This window comes from Oncorhynchus tshawytscha, linkage group LG10 (assembly GCF_018296145.1).
Source record: "Oncorhynchus tshawytscha isolate Ot180627B linkage group LG10, Otsh_v2.0, whole genome shotgun sequence".
In the NCBI taxonomy this organism is placed as follows: domain Eukaryota; kingdom Metazoa; phylum Chordata; class Actinopteri; order Salmoniformes; family Salmonidae; genus Oncorhynchus; species Oncorhynchus tshawytscha.
In genome coordinates, this window is record NC_056438.1 from 30,364,202 (window position 1) to 30,383,652 (window position 19,451).

The 19,451-nt window shown below is 45.0% G+C and overlaps 1 protein-coding gene across 1 annotated transcript in view; it reads left to right on the top strand.

Annotated features, from left to right (window-relative positions):
* The window catches only part of LOC112261017 (actin-binding LIM protein 2-like), a 104,083-nt gene that overhangs the window by 70,391 nt on the left and 14,241 nt on the right, over positions 1 to 19,451 (top strand). Inside the window, 11 exon segments of the mRNA XM_042328494.1 lie at positions 991 to 1,078; positions 1,846 to 1,904; positions 3,363 to 3,440; positions 4,137 to 4,280; positions 5,450 to 5,540; positions 5,543 to 5,566; positions 10,152 to 10,253; positions 13,443 to 13,499; positions 18,128 to 18,165; positions 18,323 to 18,437; positions 18,639 to 18,697. Of these exon segments, the coding sequence (XP_042184428.1) occupies positions 991 to 1,078; positions 1,846 to 1,904; positions 3,363 to 3,440; positions 4,137 to 4,280; positions 5,450 to 5,540; positions 5,543 to 5,566; positions 10,152 to 10,253; positions 13,443 to 13,499; positions 18,128 to 18,165; positions 18,323 to 18,437; positions 18,639 to 18,697 (855 nt within the window).

The window sequence follows — 19,451 nt, forward strand, 5'->3', positions numbered from 1 at the left end:
AAGAGAGATAATGTCACGGTGTTTGCAATAAACATGTTGTATATAGAGAGAGACACATATATGGAGGCAGAAAGGGAGGGAGGGAGAGAGACAGAAACTCTCGTCAGCTAACCCAACCTAGATGCAATCCACACCATGACATCATGTCATTATGGACACATGCATCATCTCTACCACCTCCCAACAGCTCTGTGGAATTCATGACCGTGTCACGAATAGCGTGTCATCCGACATTAGCATCTCAATGTGATGCCGTTCATGTCACCATGGTTATCAAACCGCATAGGTTGCTTACAGGGTGGTGGGATGGATCTCATGTCTACTAATAGAGCACGTGGCTACAATAAACATGGGTGATGTCATGTAAACACTGGGCCGGTGTTCCCTTTCAGACGCCTCAATTAGTTTCACGAAGGTTCGGATGTTCCTAACTGTAGACATAGCTAGTGATCCCATGGCCAACCCGCAGCATTATCTGCGCCGTGCGCGCCTAAACTGTAGCGTAGCTTGTACCAGAGCACCCCCTGGTGCTCAAGTTGTAGCACTGCTCTTCCTTTGTCGTCATCTTCGTCTTAATTGGATAAGCTGGCCGAATTAGTTTGGACACGCTCTAGGGGACGTTTCAAACAGCAGTGTGTCAGCAGCCTGTGACACCAATACAACTGTACATCCAGGTAATGCCTCTATAAGTACTTTCTTAAAACTTGTCTTCATATGTGTTTCGTCTGGTTGTGGATATACTTGTGTCTGGGAATGAAGGTTATCGGTGTATTGACGAAGGGGAGAAAAAAACCCACCCGTCTCACATTCGAGAGGAAAGACAAAATGTTTTCTCAACCAACTGTGGATTCTTTTATTTCGCCTTTTCCCATTTGCCCCGTCCTCAGTGTTCTCCGTCTCGCTGTGGATTTCCAAGCTCGTTTCCTCGTGCTCAATGTCATTCCTGACCTTTGTAACTTTGTAACCTTTGACCTCTTGTCCCCTTGCCAGGCTGGGGAGAAACACTACCACCCGTCATGTGCCCGCTGTGCCAGGTGTGAGCAGATGTTTGGAGAGGGAGAGGAGATGTACCTGCAAGGTGGACCAACCTCTCTTCTTCTTCTCTCTGTCTCTCTCACTTTCTCTCCGTCTTTCTCTTCCCTCCCTCTCTCTCTGTTACACTCGACCCGTCTTCTCTTTCTCTCTCTCCCTCTCTCTCTCCCTCTCTCTCTCGCTCTCTCTCTCTCTCTCTCCCTCTCTCTCTCGCTCTCTCTCTCTCTCCCTCTCTCTTTCCCTCTCTCTCTCTCTCCCTCTCCCTCTTTTCACTCAGAAATGCACCCACGACCCATCCGTCAGCATGGAAACGTCCTTCACTAATAGCCCAGCTGCCATAAAACCACAGTGCATTTGCCCAGTGCTAATGAATTAGAGCACAGTGTTAGTGAATCACTGAATGTCCATGGCATGAATCACCTCACACAAAACTCAGCCTTATGATTCACCGTTCTACGGCCCTCTTTCTTATTTTCTGCTCCTGGTGCACTAGAGCTGTTAGCTTGGCTCACATCTGTGATTTACAAGAAACCTCCATCTCTCCGCGGCTTCCTTTCTGATGGCGCAGGAACTGATTTGCTATGAGTCACACGTGTATATGGGGCCGCGGGGTTGTACTCTTGCTTGCCGAACTCATGCCTCTTTGCCGGAGATACCGTGGCTGTGGGGAGAATATCACATTCGAGTGGATGCATCTCACTGTGTTCCTCGCTCTCCCTCTTTCGCTCTCTCCCTATTATCTCGTTCTCTCTTCTGTCCCCTGTCTCTCTCTCTCTCTCTCTCTCTCTCTCTCTCTCTCTCTCTCTCTCTCAGGCAACTCTATCTGGCATCCTCCCTGCAGACAGGCAGCCAGACAGGAGGAGAAGAGTAAGGTGAGTTCTCTCTCTGAGACAGGATGACCACGCATCACACTGGTTCTCCACACCCAGGCTTCTCTAAAGTTAATCTCGGACACCCCAGTAACGTAATTGCGTCAGATACACAATTAAGTTCTATGGGGGAAAACGTGTTGGAAAATATACTAACCAGGCTAGCAAAGTCTACAGCCCTCAATACGGAAACGCTCAGCCAGTTTTGGGCAAGTCCGTGGGCCAAATGTCCCCTCCCGTTACGAAATTGGAAAGATGCGAGCTCCTGCGAAAATTGTGATTTGTCCGAATGATCCGTGACGGAAAACCAGCGTACCGGAACAAAGTCACTCGTTATGTCGTCACATCCAGCAGTCTGTCGACAGATGCTACTACCATTTATGTCATGCGCATCTGTCCACAAGAGATTACTCGAAAGTAGCTCCACAGTCAAACTATGGCTAGGTCACAGTATCCAGGAGTCGTACTGATTCAAACCGTACATCACCGTGTGTCTCAAGTCAGGATTCCATCCGTAGAGAAGAAGCAGCACAACTTGACTGACTGGGACTGTGTTGATCTTGATTACCTGAACAAAGGGCACCTAATAAGTGCACTTACTGGGCAGTAAGTCAATAAGCCCAGGTCCCAGACCAGTACTCTGTCCCCTCCCCAATGTAATACACCTGTTGTTCACAGAAGCAGGTCCGGATACAGCTCAATGACGTCTCTGAGCGGCAGGTTTGTGATGCATGTGCAGCCCAGATCCCTTTACCCACCTCCAACCTCTGCATGGGCTGCCCTGACCCCTCAACCTTGACCCCCGAACGGCTTCACGCTCAGTAGCTAGCCACGCCCACAGAGCACTTACTGTACCTAGCCCGGGCCCCAGGACACTCACTTCCCCATAATCCCGTTAGGTTGATCATGTGATCCAAACACAGGAAGTGTCTTTACTGTAGTAGTATGGCAATAGCCGAGGTTTGGATCCATTCCATTTCAATTCGGGCGGTGGATTAGGTTGAAATGGAATTTAGCCCCAATTTCAACTCTTAACGGCTGAGTAGGTGGTGGTTAAACTTGACACTGATCACTGTAGCCCACCTGAGCTTCACTAATGAACAACACTATTGTGTCTGTCTGGTGTCACAGTATCAGGTTTTGGTCACCACTACCACTGCTTTCACCTTGAATGATGCTGCATAGTGTTTTGTGACCAGAGGAGGGGTGAACGTTATCTCGAGTTTTGTTGTTATACTGCTATATGTTAACCTAGGCTCAGAGTTCATCTCGAGTTAGTGGCAGGGTTGTGAAAAATGCTAGTCCCACAGAGAAACTCGCTGAGAGTAGCAATGTGTCGTTTTAAGTTCAAGAGAGATACATGAGAGATACATGTGTTTCTGTCTCTGTCTCTTTCTCTCTCCCTTTCAATCCTTTTCAGTGATAATGAGCAGAGTTAACTCCTTGTCGCCCTTGTTCCAGGTGACCAGGACCTCTTCTGAGAGCATCACCTCTGTCCCAGCCTCCAGTGCGTCTGGCTCTCCCAGCAGGGTCATCTACGTAAGCGCCACCTCATCTCACCACTAGAGGGCGTCACAGGACAACAGCGGGCCACTAACCCGGGGTCCTGGAGCGCAACAGTGTGTATCACAGGAGGCTGGTGAGGGGAGGATGGCTCATGATAATGGCTGGAGCAGAGCAAATGGAATGGCATCAAATGCATGGGGAACGCATGTGTTTGATGTGCTTGATACCATTCCACCTATTCTGCTCCAGCCATTACCACGAGCCCGTCCTCCCCAATTAAGGTGCCACCAACCTCCTGTGGTGTGTATGCAGGTTTTTATTTGATTTTTTATTTCTAGCCCAGCGTTAACACTCCTGATTCAATGACATAATATCGAGATGAATAGTTGATTAGTTGAATCATGTGTGTTAGTGATGGTCTGGAGCAAAAGCCTGCCCGGTCCTGTCGGTCTCCAGTACCAAGGTTGTCCACTGTGATCAAGTCAACAGCAAAAATATCTAAGGCCCTTTTTTACATCTGCAGTTGTCACAAAGTGTTTTATAGATAGCCAGCATAATACCCCAAAGAGCAAGCAATGCAATCAACTGATTGATTGATCGTCGACCGTGCTAAGCCGACGACAGTATTTCAACTGTGCTCGAGTGAATTGCCTATACCATTATCATTTTCCCATGATCAAAGTGGTTGACGTTAAAAATGCTGAGCTGGCGTGTTTCTCTGTGTCCCAGGCCAAACTAGGAGATGAGATGCTGGACTACAAGGACCTTGCTGCTCTGCCAAAGATCAAGGCGATCTACAACATCGACCGGCCAGACATGCTCTCCTACGCTCCTTATGTCAGCTACCCCTCAGAGGAACGACACTACGGAGATGTAAGGGGGGGGGGACACGGGGAGGGAGCAAGGGAGCTGCGTTCTCTTTTTCTTTCTCCTTCTCTCTCTCCATAAGCCAACCACTGAACTGACCTTTATCCGTCCGTCTCGTGTAGCCTTACGCAGAAAATGTATCCTTCCTTCCTGTTTTAAAGGAAACTCATTCCCTCCGTTGAATCATAGCTCTCTCTAGCCTAGTTGGCTAAAATGTCTTTGTCATACATTGTCATACATTCAAAACGGTATTAATTAGTATTGTTTTGCTCCTTCCCTCAACATCCCCACAACTGTAGACATTGGGAGGGGTATAGCAAGAAAGCAAGTCATATTCATTAAACCCAACGCCTAACGAATGTCAAAGTCATGCCTACAATCATGTTTGTTCGGTTAACTCATATTACCTCAGATGATATGAGTTCATTTGACTGAAATCAAATCGGATTGTGTTCGTCACATGCATCGCAAACAACAGGTGTAGACTAAAAGGGAAATGCTTACTTACGGGCCCTTCCCAACAATTCAGAGGGAAAGAGAATAGAGAAGAAGTATAAAAAGTAAATAAAAGTCCAAATAAATAGACAGTAAGTGACGATAACTTGGCAATATACAGGTGGTACCAGTACAGGGGTGGAGAGCTTCTTGAGGATCTGAGGGCCCGTGCCAAATCTTTTACTCGTCTGCTTCTGTCTTCGCCTCTTTATTTGCAGTTACCCCAGTTGCTCCAACAGAGGTAAAATACCACAGCCTGGACCTCATACTGAGCTCTACCCGGACATGACTCATTTCAATGTTTCCCCATAACATTGTTTTATGTTTCCTCTCAAATTTTATTGATGGCTGTGTGTTAGACTTGAAGTGTGCGTGCCTGTGTGAGTGCCTGTGTGCGTGCCTGTGTGCGTGCTTGGATGCAAAACGGTGGTTTTCATGGACATTCGCACACTATACAGTGATTGATCCCGATCATCAAAATAACATCAGCGAATCCCCCATAATCTGACGCGGAACACACATTCCTATGATTCCGTGGTATTGCACCCCACCGCGACGGCAGAGGGCGCGAACGTTCCCGCCAACCTTCCGTGTTCGGTATTTGGCTTGTGTCCGTGACGTCCTCAGTTGCCCTCCTTGTGTGACGTCGTGATGACGTAACTTCCTGTCCTGGTTTCCAGGGCGACGGAGAGAAGTCTCCCCGTCAGAGGAGGCCCTCCAGCCCCAGCTCCAACAGCTCCCAGGGGAGGTATGGAGGGTACACCCCGTCCCGCTCCCCCAGAACTACAGCAGGCCAGGTAGGTACCCCCCACCCCTCACCCCTCACCTCCAGCGAGCAGCAGTTCAACAAAAAAAGAGCACATAGTAAAATGTTTCTACATTTGACATATATAATGTTTGTACATTTGACATATAGAATGTTTGTACATTTGACATATAGAAAGACGTATAGAGTTGACATATCGGAAAGTAGAACATAGTATTTTGCTGTTATCCGTATATTATACGTTATTATAATAGAATAATATGTACAGTTGTAGTCATTAATATACAGCATTTGCATATAGTGCATGACGGGGTTGGGATCCGTTCCATTTCAATTCCAGTCAATTCAGGAAGTTCACGGACGTTCGAATTGGAATGTGGTTTACTTCCTGAATTGACTGGAATTTAAACGGACCCCAACCCTGGTGTATGATGTAATATTTATGTGCATCATATTCCAAAATGTGCCCCCTCATTTAAGCCGCGTCTTGATTTGTCCTGCTCATTCTATTACTTTAGAGAGCACGTGTTTTTTCCAAGATGCTGTTCTTCTTCTTTTTTTCCCCTTGCAGAATTTTCTAACATTTCATCAATATTCATTCCATTGCTTCTCTTTGAATGAGGTGGTTATGCCATCACTTTTTTACATGGTATTACCACAGAATCTGTACTGTATTTGTCTATTGGGTATGGGACAGTACTATAGACAGCGTCCTCTTTGCTCTAAAAACCATCTTGTCCTTCTACACCATCTTCCCCTACAGAGGATCTTTATATGGCCAGTAAAGCAATGGGTAATAGATACAATGGCCAGCCCCTTGACTCCAGCTCCCTCCCCCGCCCCTCAGCCTACACGGGGGGGCCTAAGTACCTCTCCCCCTTGGCTAGGGACTTCTCTTCCCTCCCCATGCACTACTCAGAGGGCCTACCCCCCAAGTACCCTGGGGCGCTGCAAATGCCTGGGGGGATGACAGTGCCTGGCAGAATCTCTCCCAGGGGCAGAGTCTCTCCTGGAGGCAGAAACTCTCCTCTGCCCCTTAACCCTACCACCCTGGCCATGCTCCAGCAGCACAACTATGTGCCCTACTTCAGAGGTAGCTAGTCCTCCCCTGGTCCCTAGCTCGCTGTCCTGGACCCATGGGGCCGCCGGTGTGGAGTGCAGTGTCAGCTTTAGACTTGATCCCGGCTCTGCAGTGATAACACTGCACGTCCCCCATCCCCGGCTGTGTACAAACTCTAAACTAATCGATAGTTAAATTACCAATGGCACCCAATGAGTCCCACAATGACTGTTTTAGACCTATCGGTATTACATTTCTGTGTGCTGTGTTTCCCACAATATCTGCATGGTTTCTGCTGTTGTTGTTTTGACAGTTTTACATAGAATAATATTGTTTCTCTAATGTCAGCACTGCCACAAACCCCAATCAGAGTTACCATAAGCACCATTTTTCAACACAATTTTTCAGCACACAAGTGGGGTTCAATTGTACCCCTTTGCCTACGCGAGTATTCCCCTACCCACACAGGTGTGACGTGTCAAACCACCTCCCTGTGCTTCGTCTCCCCCCTCTCCCCCTCCTTCATCCCCCTAGGCCTCAAACAGGACCCCTACTACCACCTGAATCTAAACCTAAGACGTCCCTGCATCTCAATTTACCTCCTCACAGTCACGGTAACGCACCAGATCCCCCTGGTCTCTATCGCTCTGTTTCTCTTTCTCTTAGCGTAATACTGGATTTTCTTGGTGTGCATCAAGGTTGTGTGTTGGGACCCCTTAACTTTGTTTTTGCTTGCCCTTTCTATTGTCTGTGGACGATCCTATTTTTTGTCTTCAGGTTGTCTTAGTCTTGTTGTTGTGCATGAGAACCGACTGTAATTGTGGATATTTTCGATATACTGTTTGTATTTCAGTTATACTTGACATGGGAATTTATTGATATTGGGGGAGAAGATGGCAGATTACTTCCTTATTTTATGTTTCTATGTTTGGTGGGATGTAAGTGTTGTACTTGTAACCTCAACTGTTGGCTTGCCCTTAACTTGAAATGGATTGCCTGTTAGTGTTTATGTTGTTGTTGGTATTTTGGGAACCATGCCTTGCCTTAGAGTTGACTGTTGTTATTCAGTGTGTTTCAGCCCTTTAAACCTTTGGTGTCCGAGGGTGATTTTGTATGGAGTGAGTGGGAGAAACTGCAGGTGATTGGTTTCATGGTTGTGGGAGGTTTGCTGACAGGGAGATATAAGTTTGGGGATATACGGTATTATAGTTAAATATGCGGTCTAGTTTGGAACGAACATGATAAGTCACAGTATCTGCGAACAATGAATAAATGTGTTTGACCGAAGTCAACTCGACCAAAACCTTGACAAGTGTGGGAGTAGGCCTACTTTTTAAAAAAAAATCACGAGTCACCTCCAGTTTCCCTCGGGGAAGAGATAAGAAAAAGCGATCACTCAGCTGCATTGCTTCTCCTAAGCCTCAAAGTCAGCCAAACCACGAAGGCCTCCTTAGATACCCATCAGCTCTTTTTTTTACTGTTATCCAGATTTACGGGTTTTATCACTGGAGACACACCATGATACTCGTCTCAATGACGGGCTGACTTTATGCCCCAGGACTTGAAGGGATTGTGACTCATTGGGTCACTGGAGATAACTCACGCCTCATGAGTTAGGAAGAGGGAGAGAGTGGAAGAGGGTGGAAGAGAGGGGGAAACCAGAGGTAGAGAGTCATTACATGGAATGGGGGTTGGAAGAGGGTCACTTTTTGGGCTGATAAGAATTTGAGGTTGAACTCCCCCCGTAAAGAAGTTGGAGGGGGAAAGAGCCTTGAGAAGGAGTGAAAGAAAGTAGGAAAGAGAGAGAGAGAGAGATGAGGTTTGACCGGAGCGTTAGTACTGTAAATCAGAACTCCGCGGGCCAGGCTTCGGTGGTTTTTCCATGAAAGGCGGAGAGATGGAAAGTAAAAGTTCTCAGCGAGCCAAGATGAAAGAGAGGACTGGAGGAATGAGGGAATGAAAGGGAGGAGAGGAGTGGTGGAGTGACGGTGCCGTAATTTGGGGTCTGGTTGCCAGTCGCAGTGGCACGTCGTTCTGCGCACAAAAACACACACGTGCGCACACACACGCACGGACTCACACACACTGGGCTGGTTGCCTCTTCAGGCTCAAGCGGTTCCTAACACAGCGTGAAAAGAGAGTTTGTTTCTATGCTCTGGTTTTGGGTTTAATGAACTCTCAGGTTCCCTCAGGAGTCTAGTTTAAATGATTGTGTTTGTGGATAACTATCCCTCACACGTACACAAGTGGCTTAGCTGTTTGGTTTCAACACGGTGCTAGAGGCAGGAAGTTTAACCAGAGATTAAGAGGTCATTGAATTGAATTGAATTTTGAAGAGTGAGTGGAAGACAAATGCGATGGAGACAGAAAAAGAGAGGAAAAGATATGAGTCAGAGGGATAAGGCAATGACAGAAAGAAAATCCACTCGATGAATTGATGTAAATGATGCAATGACAACTGCATCCAATGTAAGAGTTATTATCAGCACATGAGGATTAGCCCTTGAATGAGGAATTGCTACCACTTGTTAGTAGATTCTTATTCTGAGATATGCTACGTCACTCTATGATGTCACTGAGGGTCATACCTAAAAAAACAGTACACCCCCCCCCACCACCACCTCTCCTCGGGCTCAGTGTCCTGCCTTAGCTCCAGATTTGTGGAGGTGCTGCCCTGCAAATAAACTGAGGTCTACACTAACGCCAGTTTGTGTGTGTGTCCGTGTGTGTGTAGACATGCGTGTGCATGACTGTATGTGTACGTGTGTGTGTGTGTGTGTTTGTGTGTACATGTGTGTGTCTGTGCTTTTGTGTGTGTGTGCATGTGTGTGTTTCTGTCAGAATGACCTCATCCTCTTGCATCCCAACGGCTTCGCTCTTGCCTTCTGTTCCTCCCACAAAGGCGAGAGAGGCGCGTGTGCTCAATCAAATGAACAATCTCTCTCCTCTTTTTTTTTCTCCTCCTCTTTCTTGTCTTTCTTTCCCCTCACCCTCTGTTCTTTTCAACTCTCTTATGTAGATGTTTATTAGTTATGGCCTGTAAGGTGTCAGTGACTTAATCACCCAGCCTGCGTGACACAATGCATTGTGATGGACTGTGGTCATAATTACAGTCGCGCACACTTTCAGTTGAAAGTGGAAACACATTGACGTTGTCCCATTTCAGCTTGCGCCGGTGTCCTCAATGTATTGCCATTAACTGGTAAAGCCTTTAACCAACCTATATATATATATTTTTTTTCTGTTAGCTATCTGCCTTTATAAGATGCTCATAGCCTTCATTCATCTTTTATGATATCGACATGAGCCAAGTACCAAGAGTTTTTCCTGGTTTGGGTAAATGGTCACGAAAAACCTATGGCCCTATCAGTAACCAGTGGTTGGGTTATCAAGTCAGTTGATAATTGTAATGAATAGAGTTGGTTCCGCTTCATAGTTAAAGCTTTGACCAGTAAGCACAACAGCATGACTCTTTGCTCCTCTCTTTGCCCCCCTTTTTTCGTCCACGGCTCTTGCTCTCCCCTGTCCCTCCCCATCCCTCCTTTCCCCATTGGAGGTAGTGAAAGTGGTCGGAGTACGCCCAGTTTGTCCACCTATTCCGACGGCAAATCTCCCTCTTCCACCTATGTGGCTGCTCCCAGGCATTTCCACGTACCAGGTAGGTTCTCCACTTCACTTTGACCTCTCACCTTTGACCCCGTGACCCTTGATCCCCTCAACACGACCTCTTTCTCTATTGCACCATGCCCGTCTGCCTGCTCTCTTGTCTGTCCAGGTCTGTCTAGGTAACAGATCTAAGTAGGTGGATGGACATTATACAATAACAGTATATCAGATGTCTGGGATGAACCCTTTTCTGTTCTCCTTGTCTTCTTTGTGTTACTGTTTTATCCATGTCAAAGGGTTTCTTTCGGACCTATCCTGTCCATTTGATTCCCCTGACTCCTTTCCCTCGCTCTATCTAAATGTATCTTTCTCTCTCTTTATCTCTCTCCTCTTTCTTTATCCCGTGTTGGGATCCTGTCCTATACAATATGTTGGGGTCTGTCTAAATCTGAATGTTTCTTCAGTTTCACAGGTAAAAGTGAGATTCGTTAGATTCCACTTTCACAGACATTGTTGGATCAACATTATCATACGCTCTTATAATGCAACCACGTTGTAACTGCTGCACTCAAAGCAATTTTTTTATGACGTAACGAGCAATGGCTGACATAGAACCGGACTGCATGGGCAGCGCCACTGAGAAGGGTCATCACTTCCTATGGGTTAAGGAAGGATCACATCATTCTATCCAGGTCATCAGGAGGGATCAGCCAATGAATTACACTCGTGAGAACCAGACCTGGGTTCAAATACATGTGTATTTGTTATTTAAATGTACTTTGTATTTTGGTGTTTTCAAGTAATGTGGCCAATATCAACAACTGCTTATTTTCAAATAACTTATATAACTTTATAATATTTTCAGATACTTATTTCCAAATACATTCTTTAAAATACTCCTAGAACCTGGGTTCAAATGCATGGGAATATTTATTTGTATTTGAAAAAATTCTTCAAATACATGCCAATACTTTCCAAGTGTATTTCCAATACATTCCAGTATTCAACCACTTGTCTTTTCAAATAAACAATATCTGAATACTTACTTCGAAATGTATGTGATAGTAATTGAGATATTTTAAATAGTATTTGTACTCGGGATGGTAATTTGAAATAATTTGACTATTTGAATAATATCATGACATTTTTTGGGAGATCCGGATACTCGATAGTCCCTCCCAGAAGTGTAATTGCTCTCGACATATCAGAACGACGCAAAGCACATGGCTGTCACGAACGTGGTCAGGGAAATGACCGGACCAAGGTGCAGCGTGGTGAGCGTACATTTTCCTTTATTTAGAAAGTCACCAACAAAACAAGAAACACCAAAAAATAAAATAATAATTTTAAAAAACGACCGTGCAGCTTACTAGGGCTATACAGGCCACTAACAAAGTCAACTACCCGCAACTACCGTGGCAAAACAGGCTGCCTAAGTATGATTCCCAATCAGAGACAACGATAGACAGCTGCCTCTGATTGGGAACCACACTCGGCCAAACACACAGAAATACAAAACATAGAATGCCCACCCCACATCACACCCTGACCTAACCGAATAGAGAACTAAAACGTCTCTCTAAGGTCAGGGCGTGACAATGGCAAAGGTAAACACCGGACAGGGTGCTTTTTCTCTGGTCATTTCTCTGGTAAATTGTCAGCAACAGCAAAAGAGTAGTCAAATTTTCGCCATTATAGAACTGATTCTGTTAGAAAATGTATCTGTTTCAGGAGGTCTTGTGGGAACTCTGTTAGGTGAGTGCCTGTCATTTCTATTTGAAGTGAGGAAAACAGCGTACCGATGTCAGGGCAACATGAAGGGCTTAATACACAGCAGTATATCCTTGTCGGTAAAAACTTCACAAAGGATCATTTAATTTAGACAAAGCTTTCTCATTGTTAAATCAGGCCTGCATTCCCGCTTACTCGAGTAATCGAATACTACCGTCGGTTCGGATATTCGATCAACCGTGCCCATCCCTAATTTGAACCAAGGTCTGGTTAGCAAACATTCCATAACTGCAGAAGGCAGCAAATCACCAACATTGGCTTTATACCGGCTCAAACAACACCCTCCAGGTGGCAGTGTGCACCCTTTCCGTTTGTTTCCCAACTCATAGAACTAGTAGAAGAAGATATTGACTACTTTAAAATGGAGCGCCTGCTGTCACAGACGCCGTAATGGGACAGCGATTTGAGAAGTCTTAACTTAGGTCTATGACCCTGCATCATATTCTGTCCACCGCCCTTTGATGAGTGTTAACCGTTTGCAGCACATTGCAATGGACATAACGTTGACTTTTCTAGTGAAAAGCCCCTTTTTTTTGATTCATCGTCATTATTTCCATTCACTATCACAGTGTCAGTCACCCACATGGAAAAGTCCCCGTGCTTGGATAGAGTTGACGTAAATAAATGAACAAAGCAAAGTGATGATCTACTTCATGTGTTTTGTAACCATCGTATGGATTTTATATGTGTATTACTCCTTGGCGCTGGCAGTGGCTGAAACAGGGCAGAAAGGAACCCACACATGTTGTATTTCATGAGCAGAGTGCAGTTCATGTATTGTTGCTAGCTAACACAATGGTGTTTGGGTCCTGGGAACGTTAAACGGATTGGATCAGTTTAGGACAGACATACTGTGTCAATTATGTTTAAAAAAAATTTTTTTTTTAAAGAGTCACTCGCACAATTGTTTAATTGAATTAGTTGAATTTAGTCATTTGCCCTTTTATTTGTTATTTGATATGCTTATTTGTTTATTTGGTCTATAAGCAGTAATGAATGATGTGTTGTAGTAAGGGAGAAATATTTGATGGTTTCTATTACCGATGACTTTTGGAAAACTCGAATAAATGTATTGTTGGATACAACATCGATCAACAATTACCATTGTTCTGGGGATGCCCAACCGAGTGTCTGCTTCACATTACAATAGGACTGGATCAAAATGACATGTTTTTGTGTGTGTTGCATGAACAGTGACAGCAAGTGATGATTTATTGGCGATAATACCCTGTCTTGCCAGTTCTAATAAAAATATAATATGTTTTGCATTGGATCAACCATAAAGAATGCTGCCCCATATCCTACTGCTGCTTCTCAGACTATTCCATCCCTCAATAACTGCTAACTCATGCTTCTCTCTCTCTCTCTCTCTCTCTCTCTCTCTCCTTTTCTCTTTCTCTCATCCTGGGCTTCTTTCATTTCTCTCTGCCTCTCCTCCTCTCATCTTCAGAGACTAAGGTCAAGATAGATAATATCTATAGAAAACCCCCTATCTACAAGCAGCATGGTACAGTCATCTCTTCTCCTTTACTTCCTGGTGTAACTTCCTGGTCTGGTCTCTGCACGATGTGTTGCGTGTCGCCTGTCCCATACGCTCCGGGTAGAAGTTGCCCGTAGGCACAGTCATAGGATCAGCTTTCCTGTCCGCGATCCTAACTCTTACCATTAGGCGGGAAAGCAATCGAACCGACCTAAGATCAGTGGCTATAGGGCAACTTCCTCCTACTCACGTCCTTCTCGCCGTGGCCCATTGTTTTCAAGCGACTTTGACCCATCTCCCGTCTTTTTCTATTGGAAAGGCGTCGGCAACTCAGGCAACAGAGTACGACAGAGTCCCCATTTACCTTTGAGTGCCTTGTTACTGCAACTGCAGAGGGTGGAGGCTTTACATTCAAACGGGTCTTATCTCAGATGTGTCACCCAGGCATCTGAAATAGTGACTTTCCAAAACACACCCAAGGTTATGAACCTTTTTGTCCCCCAGTGTTCTTTGTAGCCACATACGGTTTTGAGAATGACACAAATATTAGTTTCCACCAAGTTTGCTGCTTCAGTGTCTTTAGATATTTTTGTCAGATGTTACTATGGAACACTGAAGTATAATGACAAGCATTTCATGTGTCAATGGCTCATTCAAGTGTCAAATGCTTTTATTGACAATTACATGAAGTTGATGCAAAGAGTCAATATTTGCAGTGTTGACCCTTCTTTTTCAAGACCTCTTCAATCCGCCCTGGCATGCTGTCAATTAACTTCTGGGCCACATCCTGACTGATGGCAGCCCATTCTTGCATAATCAATGCTTGGAGTTTGTCAGAATTTGTGGGTTTTTGTTTGTCCACCCGCCCCTTGAGGATTGACCACAAGTTCTCAATGGGATTAAGGTCTGGGGAGTTTCCTGGCCATATACCAAAATATTGATGTTTTGTTCCCCGAGCCACTTAGTTATCACTTTTGCCTTATGGCAATGTGCTCCATCATGCTGTAGAAGGCATTGATCGTCACCAAACTGTTCCTGGATGGTTGGGAGAAGTTGCTCTCGGAGGATGTGTTGGTAACATTCTTTATTCATGGCTGTGTTCTTAGGCAAAATTGTGAGTGAGCCCACTCCCTTGGCTGAGAAGCAACCCCACACATGAATGGTTTAAGGATGCTTTACTGTTGGCATGACACAGGACTGATGGGAGCGCTCACCTTGTCTTCTCCGGACAAGCTTTTTCCAGATGCCCCGAACAATCAGAAAGGGGATTCATCAGAGAAAATGACTTTACCCCAATCCTCAGCAGTCCAATCCCTGTACCTTTTGCAGAATATCAGTCTGTCCCTGATGTTTTTCCTGGAGAGAAGTGGCTTCTTTGCTGCCCTTCATGACACCAGGCCATCCTCCAAAAGTCTTTGTCTCACTGTGCGTGCAGATGCACTCACACCTGCCTGCTGCCTTTCCTGAGCAAGCTCTGTACTGGTGGTGCCCTGATCCCGCAGCTGAATCAACTTTAGGAGATGGTCCTGGCGCTTGCTGGACTTTCTTGGGCGCCTTGAAGCCTTCTTCGCAACAATTGAACCACTCTTCTTGAAGTTCTTGATGATCCGATAAATGGGTGATTTAGGTGCAATCTTACTGGCATCAATATCCTTGCCTGTGAAGCCCTTTTTGTGCAAAGCAATGATGACAGCACGTGTTTCCTTGCAGGTTGACATGGTTGACAGGCGAAGAACAATGATTCTATGCACCACCCTCCTTTTGAAGCTTCCAGTCTGTGATTCGAACTCAATCAGCATGACAGAGTGATCTCCAGCCTTGTCCTCGTCAACACTCACACCTGTGTTAACGAGAGAATCACTGACATGATGTCAGCTGGTCCTTTTGTGGCAGGGCTGAAATGCAGTGGAAATGTTTTTGGGGGTATTCACTTAATTTGCATGGCAATTAACTGCAATTCATCTGCTCACTCTTCGTAACAATCTGGAGTATATGCAAATTGCCATCATACAAACTGAGGCAGCAGACTTTGTGAAAATTAATATTTGTGTCATTCTCAAATCTTTTGGCCACGACTGTACTGTAGAATTCTTTTGTGGAGAATGCCTGAGTCAAAAGTCCGACATGGAAAACACAAGTGGCCGTATTGCACCTTTTAATGATCACTTTTTATTTCTCACACCTCCCTGATTGTGTTAGTGTCTGCTCATCCCGTCCATGCCTGCCCATATTCATCTCAGTAGCTCATTGGTCCTAGTAGTACATGTGACCTGATCACGTTGTTGTGTGTCCATTGGGATTGGTCGAGGATATGAATCACTTGGTGTTGTGGTGCTGATGGTGTCTTGGTCACTTTTTTTGTTCCACTTATAACCCTTTGTGTATTTGTCACGTTTTAAATGTTGTGTTTTTTCCCGGGTCTTTCTCCTTTCCTGTATGCGTGCGAATGTATTTCAAATAGAGGACCAAAATGCCGTCAAAATAAATGAATGCATGTGCTGTATAATGCCTTATCTTCTGTGTCATACGAGGGAGGATTATTCTACAGGCCGATACAATCTACAATACATATGAAATATGACAACTTAATCACAGCATATTTCTCACAATTTACGAGTTAACAGTCTTCAGTTTAGATTGTGTATATTCTAACAGACATATGCTTATGGTCAATAGAACGCACCAGAAAATACACCATTTCACTAACTCTTCTGAGTAAATAGGCCTGCTTTATAAATTATAAACTGGGTACTGAGCATACTATATAGCAACATTTAAATACAAACTATACACTGTGATAGTTAGTTACACAACGGTACCGTCACTAGGGTTGTTGCTGTTGACTGTGTCACTGTTGTTTTAAAGCAGTAGGTGTTGTACGGCCCATTTGGAGATCCTCGACGGGCTTGTCGCGTGATGATGATGTCACAGAGTCCAGTTGATTTATTATAGGATGCAGTCTGTGCAGCATACTGTACTGTAGCTGGTAAATAGATGTACAGTGGCAAGAAAAAGTATGTGAACCCTTTGGAAATACCTGGATTTCGGCATGAATTGGTCATACAATTTGATCTGCTCTTCATATAGGTCACAACAATAGACAAACACAGTCTGCTTAAATAAATCACACACCAACAATTATACGTTTTCATGTCTTTATTGAACACACATTGTGTAAAGATTCACAGTGCAGGTTAGAAAAAGTATGTGAACCCTTGGATTTAATAACTGGTTGACCCTCCTTTGGCAGCAATAACCTCAACCAAACATTTTCTGTAGTTGCGGATCAGATCTGCACAACGGTCAGGAGGACTTTTGGACCATTCCTCTTTACAAAACTGTTTCAGTTCAGCAATATTCTTGGAGTGTCTGGTGTGACCTGCTCTTTCGAGGTCATGCCACAACATCTCAATCGGGTTGAGGTTAGGACTCTGACTGGGCCACTCCAGAAGGCGTACTTTCTTCTGTTGAAGCCATTCTGTTGTTGATTTGGTTCGTTTTCCTGTTGCATCACGCAATTTCATTTGAGCTTCAATTGGGGGACAGCTAGCCTAACATTCTCCTGAAAAATGTCTTGGTGAACTTGGAAATTCATTTTTCTGTCAATGATAGCAATCTGTCCAGGCCCTGAGGCAGCAAAGCAGTCCCAAACCATGATGCTCCATCCACCATACTTAACAGGTTGGATGAGTTTTCGATGTTGGTGTGCTGTGCCTTTTTTTTCTCCACAGATAGTGTTGTGTGTTCCTTCCAAACAACTCAACTGTTTCATCTGTCCACAGAATGTTTTGCCAGTAGCGCTGTAGAACATCCAGGTGCTCTTTTGCAAACCTCAGACGTGCAGCAATGTTTTTTTTAGGACAGCAGTGGCTTCTTCCGTGGTGTCCTCCCATGAACCTTGTTTAGTGTTTAACGTATCGTAGACTCGTCAACAGAGATGTTAGCATGTTCCAGAGATTTCTGTAAGTCTTTAGCTGACACTCTAGGATTCTTCTTAACCTCATTGAGCATTCTACACTGTGCTCTTGCAGTCATCTTCGCAGGATGGCCACTCCTAAGGAGAGTAGCAACAGTGCTGAACTTTCTCTATTTATAGACAATTTATCTTACCGTGGACTTTTGGAACCCTTTCCAGCTTTATGCAAGTCAACAATTCTTAATCTTAGGTCTTCTGAGATCTCTTTTGTTCGAGGCATGGTTCACATCAGGCAATGCTTCTTGTGATTAGCAAACTCACATTTTGTGAGTGTTTTTTGAAGGGCAAGGCAGCTCAAAACAACATCTCCAATCTCGTCTTATTGATTGGATTCCAGGTTAGCTGACTCCTGACTCCAATTAGCTTTTGTAGAAGTCATTAGCCTAGGGGTTCACATACTTTTTACAACCTACACTGTGCATGTTTAAATTATGTATTCAATATAGACAAGAAAAATACAATCATTTGTGTGAAACGAGTTTAAGCACACTATGTTTGTCTACTGTGATGACTTAGATGAAGATCAGATCAAATTTGATGACCAATTGATGCAGATCTCCAGTTAATTAGTTTCTTGCCACTGTAGATGTGTGGTACAGAAACTGGGATGTCACGTGTTATGTTGTATACCGTAACATCAGGAGTGTGGTTCGTTACGTACTGTATGACTGTTTTACAGCCTCTAGAACATCCTGGCCAGAAGGGGACGACGTCAAGGTGAGGAGGTGTCTGTCTGTCTGTCCCACGCACCTACACATCAATCCGTCCTTGGATATCCTGTAATAATTGGCTGTTGAGACTGTATTCACTACAATAATTGGTTGTTGAGACTGTATTGTTATTCACTACAAAAGCCGTCTATTTCTCTGCATAGACGAGGACCAGTTGGATGATCTTGAAGAGTGAGATAGACGGCCAACCTCTCCCAGAGGACCTGCTGGACCCCAGGAAGTCCACCTGCAGCCTGCCCACTGACACCTCCCTGCCCAGTGAGTAGCCAATCAGTGGTCAATCCTTACTTGACTGGCATGGCCTCCACCAATGAGTAGCCAATCACTGTTCAACGCTGACTTGACTGACCTGGGCTCAACCAATGAAGGTTGAGGACTCACTGAATTGACATCAGATTGGAAAAAAAAATAGCCCGAAGAGCCCTTATGACGACTTAGATATTGTTTCGTTCCTTACAGGCTTCCCCTACAGCAAGTCTGCTTCCCTGCCAGGATATGGAAAAAATGGCATATACAAGGTGAGTTCTCATACACACACACACACACACACACACCATAATGAACAGAGGCTGCAATGAGAAAGTACCAGAGACTATACAGAATCATCCAGCGACAACCTCTTACTTGGTTGTGTAGTATGAAGTTAAATGTTATACAAGTACGCACGGGGTCCATTGTCCTGTACCGCTGGAAATAGTTTAGCATGTGGGACACCGGTTAAACAGGTTCACATCTGACTGCCTTTGGCTCATTTAGCGTCTCGCGGGCCATGATCGCAACAAGTCATGTACACTGTCTCTCTCTCCCTCAGAGGAAAGGCATCCTAACACACACACACACACACACACACACACACACTTGCACCAGGTGGCCTCACATATGGTCCCCAATGACACAATGCGATGCTCCACTTCAACTAAGTGCCAACAAGGGAGTGGAGGGGATGTAGTTTTGGCCTCTCTGATTCTGGAGGAGACAAGGGGTGGAGAGGGGGGAGCCCTTGGCAGGGGGACAGTCAGATCTATCCTGGGCAGGCGTCTGATTCGGACTTGGCCGTCTTACAGAGAGCTCAGAGTTCCGTGAGGTACTGGAAAACTCGCTCGTAAATGGAAATGAGGTGTGCCTGTCGCCATACCAACGGGCTTAGCCAAGCGCACTAAAGATTAGAGCTCCATTAAAGACCGATCGGTGATTGGTCTGTCGGGCCTCTCTCAGCTCGCCGCTCATTAAATAAGGTGCCGCACTGATTGCTGTGCGGAGGAGGTGCCAGCT